We start from the raw sequence: 13,567 nt of genomic DNA on the forward strand, positions 1-13,567 counted from the left end.
CAACATTGACAGTCAGCAAACTACATGTGGGTGACTGCCATTTAAAAAAAAAAAAAAAAAAAAAAAAAAAGGCCGTCTGAGCAAGTACTCCAGAAACAGCAGTTGTGGTTGAATAGCGCCCAGTAAAAGTGCAAACGTGCATTTTTTCCAAGTTCTGTTTAATATCCTTGAGATACAATGAGTGAGGGAAAACAAGGCCTTTGGCAGAACAATGAAAGCATTGTTTCCTCTTTCCTAGTGGTTCCACTTGGCTTTGGTTAATCAGAAACACCAGCGCGCCCTCGGCCGTCTTCAAACATGTGCAAGTTTTGCTACCATTGACGGCAATGGATGTCCAGTTCAAGTTGGGGGGAGGGAGGGAGGGTCCGGCAGCAATCATTCCATCTAAGGGCGTAGGTTTGCATAGGGACAGTACTAGGGACATAACACTACCATCTTTTCAGGATGCTCAAATTGGCCCCACCAATTTTTAGGCCTCCTCATTTGCATTATACAATGAGTTCAGTTATTTTGATTGTCTTCCCATATGTTGAAAGGATAGACTATACCCTACCATTATTAAGTGATTTACTAGGGCTGTCAAACGTTTAAATTTTTAATCGAGTTATATTCAGCTTAAAAATTAATCATAACAAACCATCTATAAAATATGCCATATTTTAGTATTGTTGGAATGGAAAGATAAGGCACAAGACGGATATATACATTCAACATACGGTAAATAAGTACTGTATTTGTTTATTATAACAATAAATCAACAAGACGGCATTAACATTGTTAAAGCGATCCATGGATAGAAAGACTTGTAGTTCTTAAAAGATAAATATTAGTACAAGTTATAGAAATTTTATATTAAAACCCCTCTTAATGTTTTCGTTTTATTAAAATTTGTAAAATTTTCAATCAAAAAATAAACTAGTAGCTCGCCATTGTTGATGTCAATAATTACACCGTGCTCACTCATGGTACTAACCCATAAAATCAGTTGGACCCAAGCGCCAGCAGAGGGCGCCAAAAACAAACAAAAAAAACAAACAAACAAAAACAAGCTGACATTACACTGTGCTGTCATTTTAATCTGTTTGAGCGGGGCATGTGCGTTAATTGCGTCAAATATTTTAACGTGATTGATTTAAAAAATTAATTACCGCCCATTAATGCGATAATTTTGATAGCCCTATTATTTATATACATTTATCCCTTTCACTTGCTGAATGTGCCAGTCCATATTTTCCCCCTCGAATGAACGAACATTCTCAGTCTAAATGGATTGGGTGTCAAGCACTGTCAAGGCAGCCTTAGAGTTATCTGAGACACTATTATGGTGGAAGATTTTGGTAGCAATTTGTTGGTTCCCTTTTTAAAAAAAAGACATTGACACCATTTTAAATTGATATCTCGATTCTCGCAGGAGCATATCGATAACTTTTTGGGATACAAAGTATCACGATATATCACCATTTCGATATTTTGTCATACCCCTACTGTCCCTATTAAATAAAGTAGAAGTAATCATCCAAAAACACCTCCAGTTGAATGGCACAAGACTTAGCATGGTTTATGGGACACACGCTGTCCACGAAACCAAAAATAACAAGCTTATTGCAGCAACGTGCTTTCTCTATATTCTATTGTTAGGCATACTTTCCATGAGTTGCAGCAATATTATCTCATCTGGTGTATAAAAAGGAGGGAGCGGGGCTTATGTTCTTTGCTGCGGACGCTAGATGGAATGAGAGAAGGAACCCAATGTCGTATCATGAAAAGTTTATCAGTGGAAAAAAAAAAAAAAATCAACAATAGCAGAAGTGTAGATTCGTAAAATAAACATCTTTGAAACAACAATAATACTTAAAAAAATTAAACAGGAAAACGAGCAGTCATCAGGGAAAGTCCATTTTGTGCAGCCGGCGACACGTTAGGACGACAAACCCTTTGAAGCAGTGATCCCCAGCCACCGGGCCGCAGACCGGTGCCGGTCTGTGGCGCTTTTGTTTATGGGCTGCAGAGAAATAATGAATCATTTGTTAATGACCACAATCTGGCATGTGGCTCTGGACACATCAATAACCCTGTCTACTCTATAGACTAATCCAAGATATGTGAACGTCGCCCTCTAGTGGTGTCCGCCATCAGTAGCAGCTAGGCATGTGCCGGTATGAGATTTTGACGGTATGGCTAAGGGGCTGTGAGATATCAATAGAACAGTTATGTGGCAAGATAACAAATATGAATAAAGTTAACAAATAAATAAATCACATTCATGAGCAATTATCGAAAACAGATGGAAAATTACCAACATTTCCGAAAGTATTCCGGAAACAGCCGAATGGGGCGGAGACGTCAAAACAACTCACTCATAAGATTCCACTTTTGTGGCCTTTAAGAAGAAAGTGTCCAAATCATGGTCAACAGAATGAGTTGGTCGGGCTCTTACTAGAATGACCTCCCACCCAGGGCAGAACACAGAGCCCCAATATTCTCAGAAATCGGTCAGTGCCTCCACAAGTGCTTAGCACCGCTGTCTCACCAAAAAGATGCATGGGAGCTCTTCATCATTGATGATAAAATACAAGGAAGGATAAAGTCTTGCTGCTCCGTTTTATTTTTTTTATAATTTTTTTTTTCTCCAAAAAAAATGTTAATTGAATCAAGATATTTCAAGCGTGAAATCATTCTTGTGTGGCCCTAATACCAATTAATATACAAGTGATTATTCTTCACCAAAATGGCATAAAAACACATTGGTTGTAATATGGGTCATTTTTGACCCACTTATGGAAGAGTGTAGGGTCCAATAACTTGTGCATCTAAGGGTTAAAAGATGCTTTCAGTTGCTTTTTAAGTCTCCTTAGGCAGAGGGTTAGGTCCCTTATTTTCCATCCTTCTGTCATTGTTTGCATGATATCCTCATTAAAATATGAAAACCTATGAATGTTAGGGGGGTTTTAGTTCAAGCAGACACCGTTTTTTCATCTGTGTAATTTTGACAAAGGTCATATCACATTTGGTGATTTTATGTAGAAAAGTGAGAAATTCCAAAGGTTCAGATACTTTTTCATACCACTGTATTTTGAGATTTGAGGTTAAAAAAACAACAACAATTTCTATAGTTTTTTTCCTCCAGTATTTGTATAGGCCGTCATCTCGTAGTTGGCTGCAATTACTGGGGTTGTTTGCACACCTACTGGACTGTCTCAGAAAATTAGAATACACAATATTCTAATTTTTTGAGACAGTCCTGTGTATATATACAGGACTGTCTCAGGAAATTAGAATACACAATATTCTAATTTCCTGAGACAGTCTTTTTCCCGCTCTTCTTCTGAGACAGTCAGGAAATTAGAACAGGACTGTCTCAAAAAATTAGAATATTGTGTATTCTAATTTTCTGAGACAGTCCAGTATAGCAGCCCAGCGCCAGTCAACGTAGCTGCTTGTTGGCGGTGACGTCTTTGGACAGCTGCTGAGCAAGAAGAAAAGTCCGTTCTGCATAATATGTGGCTAAAAGCTAGCAAACGAGGCAACAAAAGCGAATGCACTGAAAGCGTCGTACCTCATGGCGAGGAGTATTGCTAAAGCCAAGACACCTTTCACAATTGGAGAAGAACTCAATATGCTTGCGACCACGGATGTTTGGGGACCACCGCTTTAAAGTGTGCCATCACTTGATATTGTTATTATCTCAGCTTTTGTTTTGTGTTCCAATTTTCTCGTTGTATTGCTGAGGTAGCGCTTCAGACTGGCCACATTCCCGTCAAAGTCAATGAATCGACATAAAAGTCAAAACTTAATTGATTTTTAAGAGAATATTCTTCAATGCCAAAGCATCTGCTCTTTACTCATTGGCTGCCACGGACGGTGCTAGGGGCCGGACGTCTAGTCGGCGACACAGTCGTTGCACGTCTCTCATCACGCAAAAGAGTTCAATGCAGACACCGACTGGGAATTAAAACGTCGTTCACTTTGAGCAGGCCGCGTCGGTTCCATCGGCACCGTTCCGGGCCAGATACTGATCCAGTATCTCGTCAATGACTTCGCACTCGTAATTGACCTGAGCCAGGTCCAGATACGGCACCTCGTTGACCAGAAGGCGCCCGATGTTGTACCGCAGCTCGATCAACCTGACGGGATTAAAAAAAAAAAAAAATCAAACATTGGATTTCCCAAGGACGACCAAAGCTTCCCTTTCGAACGCCGACCTGCTTAAGTGGTCGGGATCGGAGGCGGCGGATGAATTGCCGTTCTGTAAAGGGCTGTCTTTTTCCCGCTCTTCTTGCCGAAGCCTCGCGCGAAGCTCCTCGCACTGCCGTGACAAGCTGGCCTTTTCTATTTCGGCGTTCTTCAACTGAAGGGACAAAGCAAACAGGCATGAATATGGGTCAGGGGTTAAAAAGGTGTGGAGGAAATGCGTATGTTAACGAGGGCTGTCCCAAACAACTCATTTTCTCCCGATGAGTTAGCAGACTATTTTTAAGATTAGTTGACAAATCTTTTTCCCCCTTTTTTTATACTAATTTAGCAATGAAAATTTTGATGACGCCTATTAATTTAAAAAACATATCGAAACACTTAAATCCTTTATTAAAGTACAAATAAACATGTAAATAACAATAAATCACAAATTAACGATTAGGTAAAATCCTGATAGTAGAGGTGGGAATCTTTGGGCACCTAACGATTCGATTACGATTCAGAGCCTACAATTCGATTATAAATCGATTATTGATGACATCTGACTAAGCGATAGTTATGAGGTAGATATCCATGACTTTTACAGACGCTATTTTTTTCCCATTGTGACATAATTTGTTTAAAAGTTTAAAATATGCTCGTTATCGTCTAGTCATTGTCATGTAAAAATTCGTTATCGTCATAGTTGACGAAAACAAGAGTCTGGACCGAATTCATTTTGTATCTTGGTGTAACGCTGTTAACGGTTTTCGTGCGCGCTGAATATTCTGAATGGTGTGTGTACATGAAGCATTTCCGATCAGGATTTCTAATCAAAATAAAAGTAGGAAATGACTCCAAATCCAAGTAGAGCGTCTGGATGACTCACCTGAAAGCGTAGCCGATTCCTCTCGTCGGTCATTTTATCCAGTTCCCGGACGAGCGCGTCCACTTGCCGCGTGATGTCGCCCGACTCTTCCTGTCCCTCTTTGTTCTGAGCGCCTTCCAATAAATCAGCTCTGCTACCCACAAGTTGTTGAATTTTGTCCGTGGCCTTTTCGTACAAGCTTTTATAGTCCTTATCCGGCCACGTTTCCTCCGTCTGGCTTGATCGGTGTAAAGAATTGAGCGAAAGCGCCCTATTGTTCGCTACCGGCTCTTCGCGCTTCACGTCCTTCGCCGTGTCGTCATCGCTATCGATGTACAAAGGCTCGCCGATATTTAGGATCCTGAGAATTTGGCTATCGCTTTCTTCCTTAATAACACGGCCGGAAAACTGCGTCCCCTGCTCGGCCGTCGGCACGGTCCCGTCGCTGGTTTCGTTCGCGATCTCCTCGTCTCTTTCGTTCTTGATTTTGCGGACGGGGGAGGAACTGCTGACTTCGTAGACGTCGTCCGTTTCCGAGGTGTCGTCCCTCGTCGGGCCGGCGTCGACGGGCGGCGGAGCGACGGAGGAGTTCCGCCGGGGAGTCGTCGGCGTTCTTCGGGGCTCGTCGGACAGCTTTCTTTTTCTACTGCAGAGAGCGACAGAAGACGGCGATTCATTTTTCACGATGATAGACATCCAATATTTGCTGTGAATCGAATGGGGTCTATCACTAGTAGACATCCAATCCATTTGAAGTGAATGAATCATTCACTGCCAACCCTCCCATTTCAAATGAATTCGACGTTTACTATTGATAAAACTCAATTCAGTTGTGGGTAGACCTTTCATCGCCCCTACCAATATGGGCAGCCATGTTGGTAGGGGCGACGTTCCCATCAAAGTCAAAGTCATAACTAGCTTATTTGTCTTGAAAAGATTTAAACGTCAAATCGTCTACTGTTTATTTTAATCATTGGCTGCCGTCAACGATGCTAGACGTCCAATCCATTTGAAGTGGGAAGGTTGGCAGCCATCATCCCACCATCGAAGGAAGCCAATGAGTTGACCGAGGTTTTAAAAAGTCAAATAGGAATGTCCCGATGACGATGATGATTTTTTGACTTTGGATCCAATTTTTTCAAGATATGTTTTGCCGATCCAATATATTATATACCAATATATTTTTAGAACAATAAAAATAATTAGGGTTGGGAATCTCTGGTATGAAGCCGATTTGATATGTATTCAGATGCACAGGTTACGATTCGATTCAAAAACGATACATTTTTAAGGCCGAGCGATTCGATACAGTTTAAGAAGGATACGGTTCGATACAGTGTGAAAACCATACGATAGGAAACATTTGTTGTGTTGGTTCTTACAGTATTTTAAACATATATAGTGTTTTGAACACAAGAGGTAAGTAATTAAAGTGCAAACTTTCAACGTAAACATCTTACAAATATAATAATTATATGCAGCAGCTCTAGGAAAAAAAATCTGCTAGTGTTATCATCATAAATAATAAATAAAGCATAATGCTATTATGCTTTTGGGAATAAAAACATGGCATTTTAAGCAGACAGGTCAATCTAGGGCTGCAGCTATCGAATATTTTAGTAATCGAGTAATCGACTGAAAATTCTATCGACTAATCGGATAAAACATTTTTTTTTAGGTAAAGAGCGATTATATACTAGGGCTGTCAAACGATTAAAATTTTTAATCGAGTTAATTACAGCTTAAAAATTAATTGTAATTAATCGCAATTCAAACCATCTATAAAATATTTTCTGTAAATTATTGTTGGAATGGAAAGACACAAGATGGATATATACATTCAACATTCGGTACATAAGTACTTTATTTGTTTATTATAACAATAAATCAACAAGATGGCATTAACATTATTAATATTCTCTTAAAGCGATCCATGGATAGAAAGACTTGTAGTTCTTAAAAGATAAATGTTAGAAAAAGTTATAGAAATTTTGTATTAAAGCCCCTCTTAATGTTTTCATTTGATTAAAATTTGTAAAATTTTCAATCAAAAAATAAACTAGTAGCTCGCCATTGTTGATGTCAATAATTACACCATGCTCACTCATTGTGCTTCAACCCATAAAATCATTTGGACCCAAGCGCCAGCAGAGGGCGCCAAACACCAAAAAACAAGTAACAAGAGGACATTACACTGCTGTCATTTTAATCTTTGAGCGGGGCATTTGCGTTAATTGCGTCAAATATTTTAACGTGATTGATTTAAAAAATTAATTAACGCCCGTTAACGCAATAATTTTGACAGTCCTAAAATATACATGAGAAAAAAGACATTTAATCCAATATTGAACCATTTTCAGTCAATCAATGTCTTTATTTTCGATGTACATTGTTGAAAACAGCCAACAATTGCATCTCGGATGTGACTAGAAAAAAAAATTCACTGCTTTCACTCAAAAAAATTCTAGATCTTATAAAAAAACAAAAAAAAACAAAACATATTTCTTACCTAATAATGTAATTACGCTTGATAACACACGTGTTTCAATTGAATTTCTATTTGTGTCAAGCTATTTTTAAGTTCTAGTTAAGTTTTAAGTTAGTCTAAACTGTAAGTACTGATAGGATTTTGAGTTTTTGCAGTGTTCAAAATAAATGTACGATACCAGCTGTATTGGAGCACATTTATTCAGCAATGACTACTGAGCTAAAACTGACAGCTTCATTATGTTTTAATTTTACATCCTCATCACTCTACAGCGCTGTGTTTTTACAGATTAAATAAAGCATGTATGTAAGACACGTTAGCCACGCATCGACAGTGGTCATAATCAATAGAAACCTATCCCTCTGAAGGGCTAACGTTACGTGAGGGAGTGACAGTAAAGTTGTATTTCTTAGAAGTTACTGCCTAAAGATGGCGGCTGTTTACTAACGCTGCCGAGTGCCATTTCGCATCTATTTCTAAATGCATGCGATATCTTTGAGACGCATCGGACACTACCTGCGACCACACTAGCATCATGCGGGCGTAGTTTTTAGCAACGTCGGCGTCGTTTGTAGCGGTGCAGTAAGGTTTTTTTTTTCTTTCTTCTTCCTCTATGCATGTGACGTCAGCACGTTGTCCCGCACTAAAAGTAGTCCGGGCAAAACGCGATGCTTAGAGTTGGCAAAATTAAACGAGTCCTTGAGGTGAATAAAATTACTCGAGTTGCTCGAGTATTCGTTTCAGCTGTACAGTAATCATTACTTTAACATTATACACGTCAAAGTCATTCACTTATGCCTGCGCTTCCACATTTTTTTGTTCCTCATCACTATCCATTGTTTTAGCATGTTGCTTCGTTGCCACTACTAGTTTAGCTGTGGGCTGTGAAAAAAACACTAACTAGTTAATAGCTTAATCAACTATTAAAATAATCGATAACTGCAGCCCTATATCAGATATGAACAAGATTCTTCTCGCTCAGATGGGTTTTGACTAGGGTTGTTCCGATCATGTTTTTTTGCTCCCGATCCGATCCCGATCGTTTTAGTTTGAGTATCTGCCGATCCCGGTATTTCCCGATCCGATTGCTTTTTTTCGCTCCCGATTCAATTCCAATCATTCCCGATAATTTTTCCCGGTCATATACATTTTGGCAATGCATTTAGAAAAAAATGAATAAAACCCGGACGAATATATACATTCAACATACAGTACATAAGTACTGTATTTGTTTGTTATGACAAAAAATCCTCAAGATGGCAATTACATTATTAACATTCTTTCTGTGAGAGGGATCCACGGATAGAAAGACTTGTGACTTTGTATATTGTGACTAAATATTGCCATCTAGTGTATTTGTTGAGCTTTCAGTAAATGATACTGAAGGCCATGCCCAAATGCATGATGGGAAGTGGAACCGTGACTGTGCGTAGTGCTACCAATTCATATATCTTCTCTGCGATGGGATAGAACATAAGGTGTTAAGAAAAAGATCAAATGCTACCTTGTTTCCCCACATTGCTTACCATGATATTTCTAATAGTAGGGAGAGGGATTGTAAGGCTTTGGCCAATTAAAATAAGGCTCCAAAGGCTGCCAAAATTCACTCTACTCATTTTACGCTGCCTTTCAGCTCTCCATATAGGCAAAACGGCGCCATAACAGATGGAGCGCGACAATGCGTGAGTGGGTTGTGCAGCGCATGCATTAATTGCATTAAATATTTTAACGTGATACATTTTTTAAAAAATTACCACCGTTACTGGGATAAATTTGATAACCTTACCTTAAGCCTAAACTAAAGACTCTGGATAAGTGTAACAACATGTCTGTAACGTTAAATACAATTAGAAAACGATTTAATTAAAAAATATATATATTAAAAAAAGGCATGGCCGATATTTTTTTGTCGATTCTGATACTTTGAAAATGACGTGATCGGACCCGATCGATCGGCATCACATCTCTAGTTTTGACTGTCCGTGACGTCACTTTACGTCGGATGACGCATTCATTGCCACAACAACCAGTCAAGTATGTCAATAATTTGGCTCTGTCTGAAGAGACCCAGATCTGATTTGGACACTTGCTAAAAACAGTGTGAACAGTCAGTCCTAAAAACCCGACTGGAATTGGATATGCCTGCAGTCTGAACGCAGCCTAAGAAGAAGTGAGCCATGGGAGAGCAAAGCATCTCAAGAACTCAAGAATTTGAGTTATGCTATTAATCCTGGAGCAGCCACGGAGTCAAAGTTGGCGTATAATACTACTTCCAAAAAAACTCCAGGATTGAACCTTAAGTTATGTGATTATTAGGCCATCTTACCTTGGGGTCAAGTCAGCCATGGAGTACACGCATGAAATGACTGGAAAAGCATCGACACTGGGGGACTTGCTGGCTAGAGAGACAGAAAGGCCTCAGTCAGGTTTATTTTTTTTTGCCCAAAACAAACAGTTGTGCAATTGCTCATGTGTGAATGCTATTGTGCAAACCCGGGGGAGCACCAAACAAGGAAATTTGCAACAGATTCAAGCTAGCGGACAGCATTTTTGGACGGCGAATTTGGCATGACATACACAGACACCTTTGTTTTCGAAACACTGTGTTAAGATTTATTGCTGGGTGTTATGAAGAAATACATATTGAAAACTGTTGCGTTCAATTTTGATCCTGTTTGTTTGGATGAATGTTTTTCCTACTTTCTATGAAAATGGAGATTCAAAACTTTGATCCGATGAAAGACTTGACAAAAATCCAGCCGATTGTCTTAAGTCCTGATTCTTGAAGACAATATTTTTTCTAAAGCATGTTGATTATGCAAGGCAACTGAAACACTCTATATATATTAGAGCTGAAATGAATACTCGAGCAACTCGAGTAACTAGAGTTTAAAAACTGATCCGAGTAATTTTATTCACCTCGAGGAATCGTTTAATTTTGCCAGCTCTAAGCATCACGTTTTGCCTGGACTACTTTTCATGCGGGATAACGCACTGACGTCTCGTGCGTAGAGGAAGAAGCAATAAAAAAAAAAAAAAAAAAAAAAAAAAAACTTACTGCAGCCGACAGCCGTTACAAACTGCGGCGACATTGGTTAAAAACTACGCCCGCATGTTGCTACGGTGGTAGCAACATGATAGCAGGTAGCATCTGATGCGTGTCATATATATCACATGTACGTAGAACTAGATGCGAAATGACCGACTCGGCGGCGTTAATAAAACAGCCGCCATCTTAAAGCAATACACTTCTGAGCGCTCATAAATAAGATTAACGTTACTGTCACTCGCTCACCAACGTTATCCCAGCGGAGGGCTAGGTTTCTATTCATTATGACTAGGGCTGTCCCAAACGACTAATTTTCTCCCGATTAGTCAGCCGACTATTTTTACGATTAGTCGACTAATCTAATAATTAAATTAAAAAAAAAAAAAAAAAAAATTTAATCTAATTTAGCAATGAAATTTTTGTTGACGCTTATCAATTTAAAAAAAACATATTGGAATACTCAAATCATTTATTAAAGTACAAATAAACACGTAAATAGCAATAATGAATCACAAATAAACAATGAGTTCAAATGCTGATAGAATTAACTAGTGTAGCATCCCGATTGAAAAGATGGTCTCTTAAACTGATGGTTTACAACTTTTATTCCATCCTTGATGTAAACACACTGTAAGAGCTACGGTGCACACAAATAAAGCAACACAATTAGAAATTAACAAAAACTTTTCACCTTTTTCCTTTTAAACCTTATTTATATATATATCAATGAATTGCCTATATGAATTGCCTTTACCTTATTACCTTATCATTGACAATCTCTCCCTTGAGTGCAATCACTGTATATACTGTATATATTTATGACCTTTTAACCTTATATAATTTTCTATACCATAAAATAAACCATAACATGAAATAAACCTTTCAATTAGCATTAAGAACAATACTAATAGCACTTATAGGCCCATTATCAATGAAACATTATTATTTAGTAAGGCGACAGCACCCTCTGGTGTACAAAATAAAAAATTACAAAAAAATTACAAACTGCGTGAAGGCGCTTGAGGTGTTTATTCACGGCCGACGTGCAGCCAAGCTTGGCACTGAAGAGACAGGACAGAAGAGTGTACTCTCCTTTGTTTCTTTGAAATGAGTCAATGTTTTGGACACTCTGGTGCGCTTTTTTTGGCTTTGTGCCGCTTTCCCCCCTTGCAAACAGAGCATCCGACATTCTAACTTTCCACGCATATATTTTTTTAACCCTTCATTAACCGTCGACGGCATGTTGTGCTCGTCGACGGATTTACGTCATCGATGACGTCGACTACGTCGACTAGTCGGGACAGCTCTAATTATGACCACTGTCGATGCGTGGCTAACCCTTATATAAAGGCTTTATTTAATCTGTGAAAAATGTGCTGTAGAGTAATTAGGGTGTAAAATAAAAACTTAATGCGAACTGTCAATTTTAGCTCAGTAGTCATTGCTGGATAAAAGACCAAGTAGCACTGGTGCCTAATGTGCTCCAATACAGCACAGCATTTATTTTGAACACTACAAAAACTACAGTTTAGACTAATTCAAAACTTAACTAGAACTTATAGCTTGACACAAGTGGAAATTCAATTGAAACACGTGGGGAAAAACACCTAACTTTTAAGTGATGTGTGTTATCAAGCATAATGACATTTTTAGGTAAAAATTTTTTTATAAGACCGAAAAGTTTTTTTTAGTGAAAGCAGTGAATTAGTCTTTTGTTTTTTTTCTTAGTCACATTTGAGATGCAATTGTTGCCCATTTTCAACAATGTACATTGAAAAAAAGACATTGATTGACTGAAAATGGCTCAATATTAGATGAAATGTCTTGTTTTCTCATCTATATTTATAATTACTCTTTACGTAAAAAAAAATGTTTTATCTGATTACTCGATTAATTGATAGAATTTTCAGTCAATTACTCGATTACTAAAATATTTGATAGCTGCAGCCCTAATAAATATATATATACATATTAGGGCTGTCAAACGATTAAAAATTTTAATCGAGTTACAGCTTAAAAATTAATTAATCGTAATTAATCGCAATTCGAACCATCTCTAAAATATGCCATATTTTTCTGTAAATTATTGTTGGACTGGAAAGACACAAATTGTTACTTTGCTATCAAAAGCTCTATTTGTCTTGTTGTTTATGTTATGTCATAGAACGAAAACATTATTCAGATGTTTGGGATGTCACAAAAGCAAAAAATTGCTGTGTTAAAGTTATGTTTGAAATGTATGCTTTTCCAAAAAGCTCAATTTGTGTTTTCATCAGACATTGGAAAATTGCTCAAACTAAGCTATTTTCTACGATTAAAATTTTTAATCGAGTTAATTACAGCTTAAAAAATAATTAAGCCATTTTAATTGCAATTCAAACCATCTATAAAATATGCCATATTTTTCTGTAAATTATTGTTGGAATGGAAAGATAAGACACAAGACGGATATATACATTCAACATACGGTACATAAGTACCGTACTGTATTTGTTTATTATAACAATAAATCAACAAGATGGCATTAACATTATTAACATTCTGTTAAAGCGATCCATGGATAGAAAGACTTGTAGTTCTTATAAGAAATGTTAGTAAAAGTTATAGAAATTTTATATTAAAAACCCTCTTAATGTTTTCGTTTTATTAAAATTTGTAAAATTTTCAATCAAAAAATAAACTAGTAGCTCGCCATTGTTGATGTCAATAATTACACCATGCTCACTCATGGTACTAACCCATAAAATCAGTTGGACCCAAACGCCAGCAGAGGGCGCCAAACACCAAAAACAAGTAACAAGCGGACATTACACTGTGCTGTCATGTCATGTCGTGTGTCGAATCGCGATCCATGTAATAATCGAGTTTTTGGAACTCCTCTACTACCGGGCTGCACAGAAATAATCATTTAACGACCGCATTCTGTCCTGAGATATGTGAACATCGCCCTCTAGTGGTTTCCGTCATGACTGGGGTGTTTACACACCTC

General features: G+C 37.9%; 1 protein-coding gene across 2 annotated transcripts in view; it reads right to left on the reverse strand.

The window, feature by feature from the left end:
- Positions 1-139: 139 nt before the first annotated feature.
- Positions 140-13,567, reverse strand: part of morc3a (MORC family CW-type zinc finger 3a) — a 45,855-nt gene continuing 32,427 nt past the window's right edge. For both annotated transcript variants that reach the window (XM_057852591.1, XM_057852590.1), the window contains 4 exons: positions 9,856-9,928; positions 5,063-5,687; positions 4,203-4,348; positions 140-4,124 (listed from right to left, as the gene is read on the reverse strand). In XM_057852591.1, coding sequence (XP_057708574.1) covers positions 3,962-4,124; positions 4,203-4,348; positions 5,063-5,687; positions 9,856-9,928 — 1,007 coding nt within the window. In that variant the 3' untranslated portion in view covers positions 140-3,961. The remainder of the gene's footprint in view (positions 4,125-4,202; positions 4,349-5,062; positions 5,688-9,855; positions 9,929-13,567) is intronic.

The sequence above is a fragment of the Corythoichthys intestinalis genome, chromosome 12 (genome assembly GCF_030265065.1).
Source record: "Corythoichthys intestinalis isolate RoL2023-P3 chromosome 12, ASM3026506v1, whole genome shotgun sequence".
Lineage (NCBI taxonomy): Eukaryota > Metazoa > Chordata > Actinopteri > Syngnathiformes > Syngnathidae > Corythoichthys > Corythoichthys intestinalis.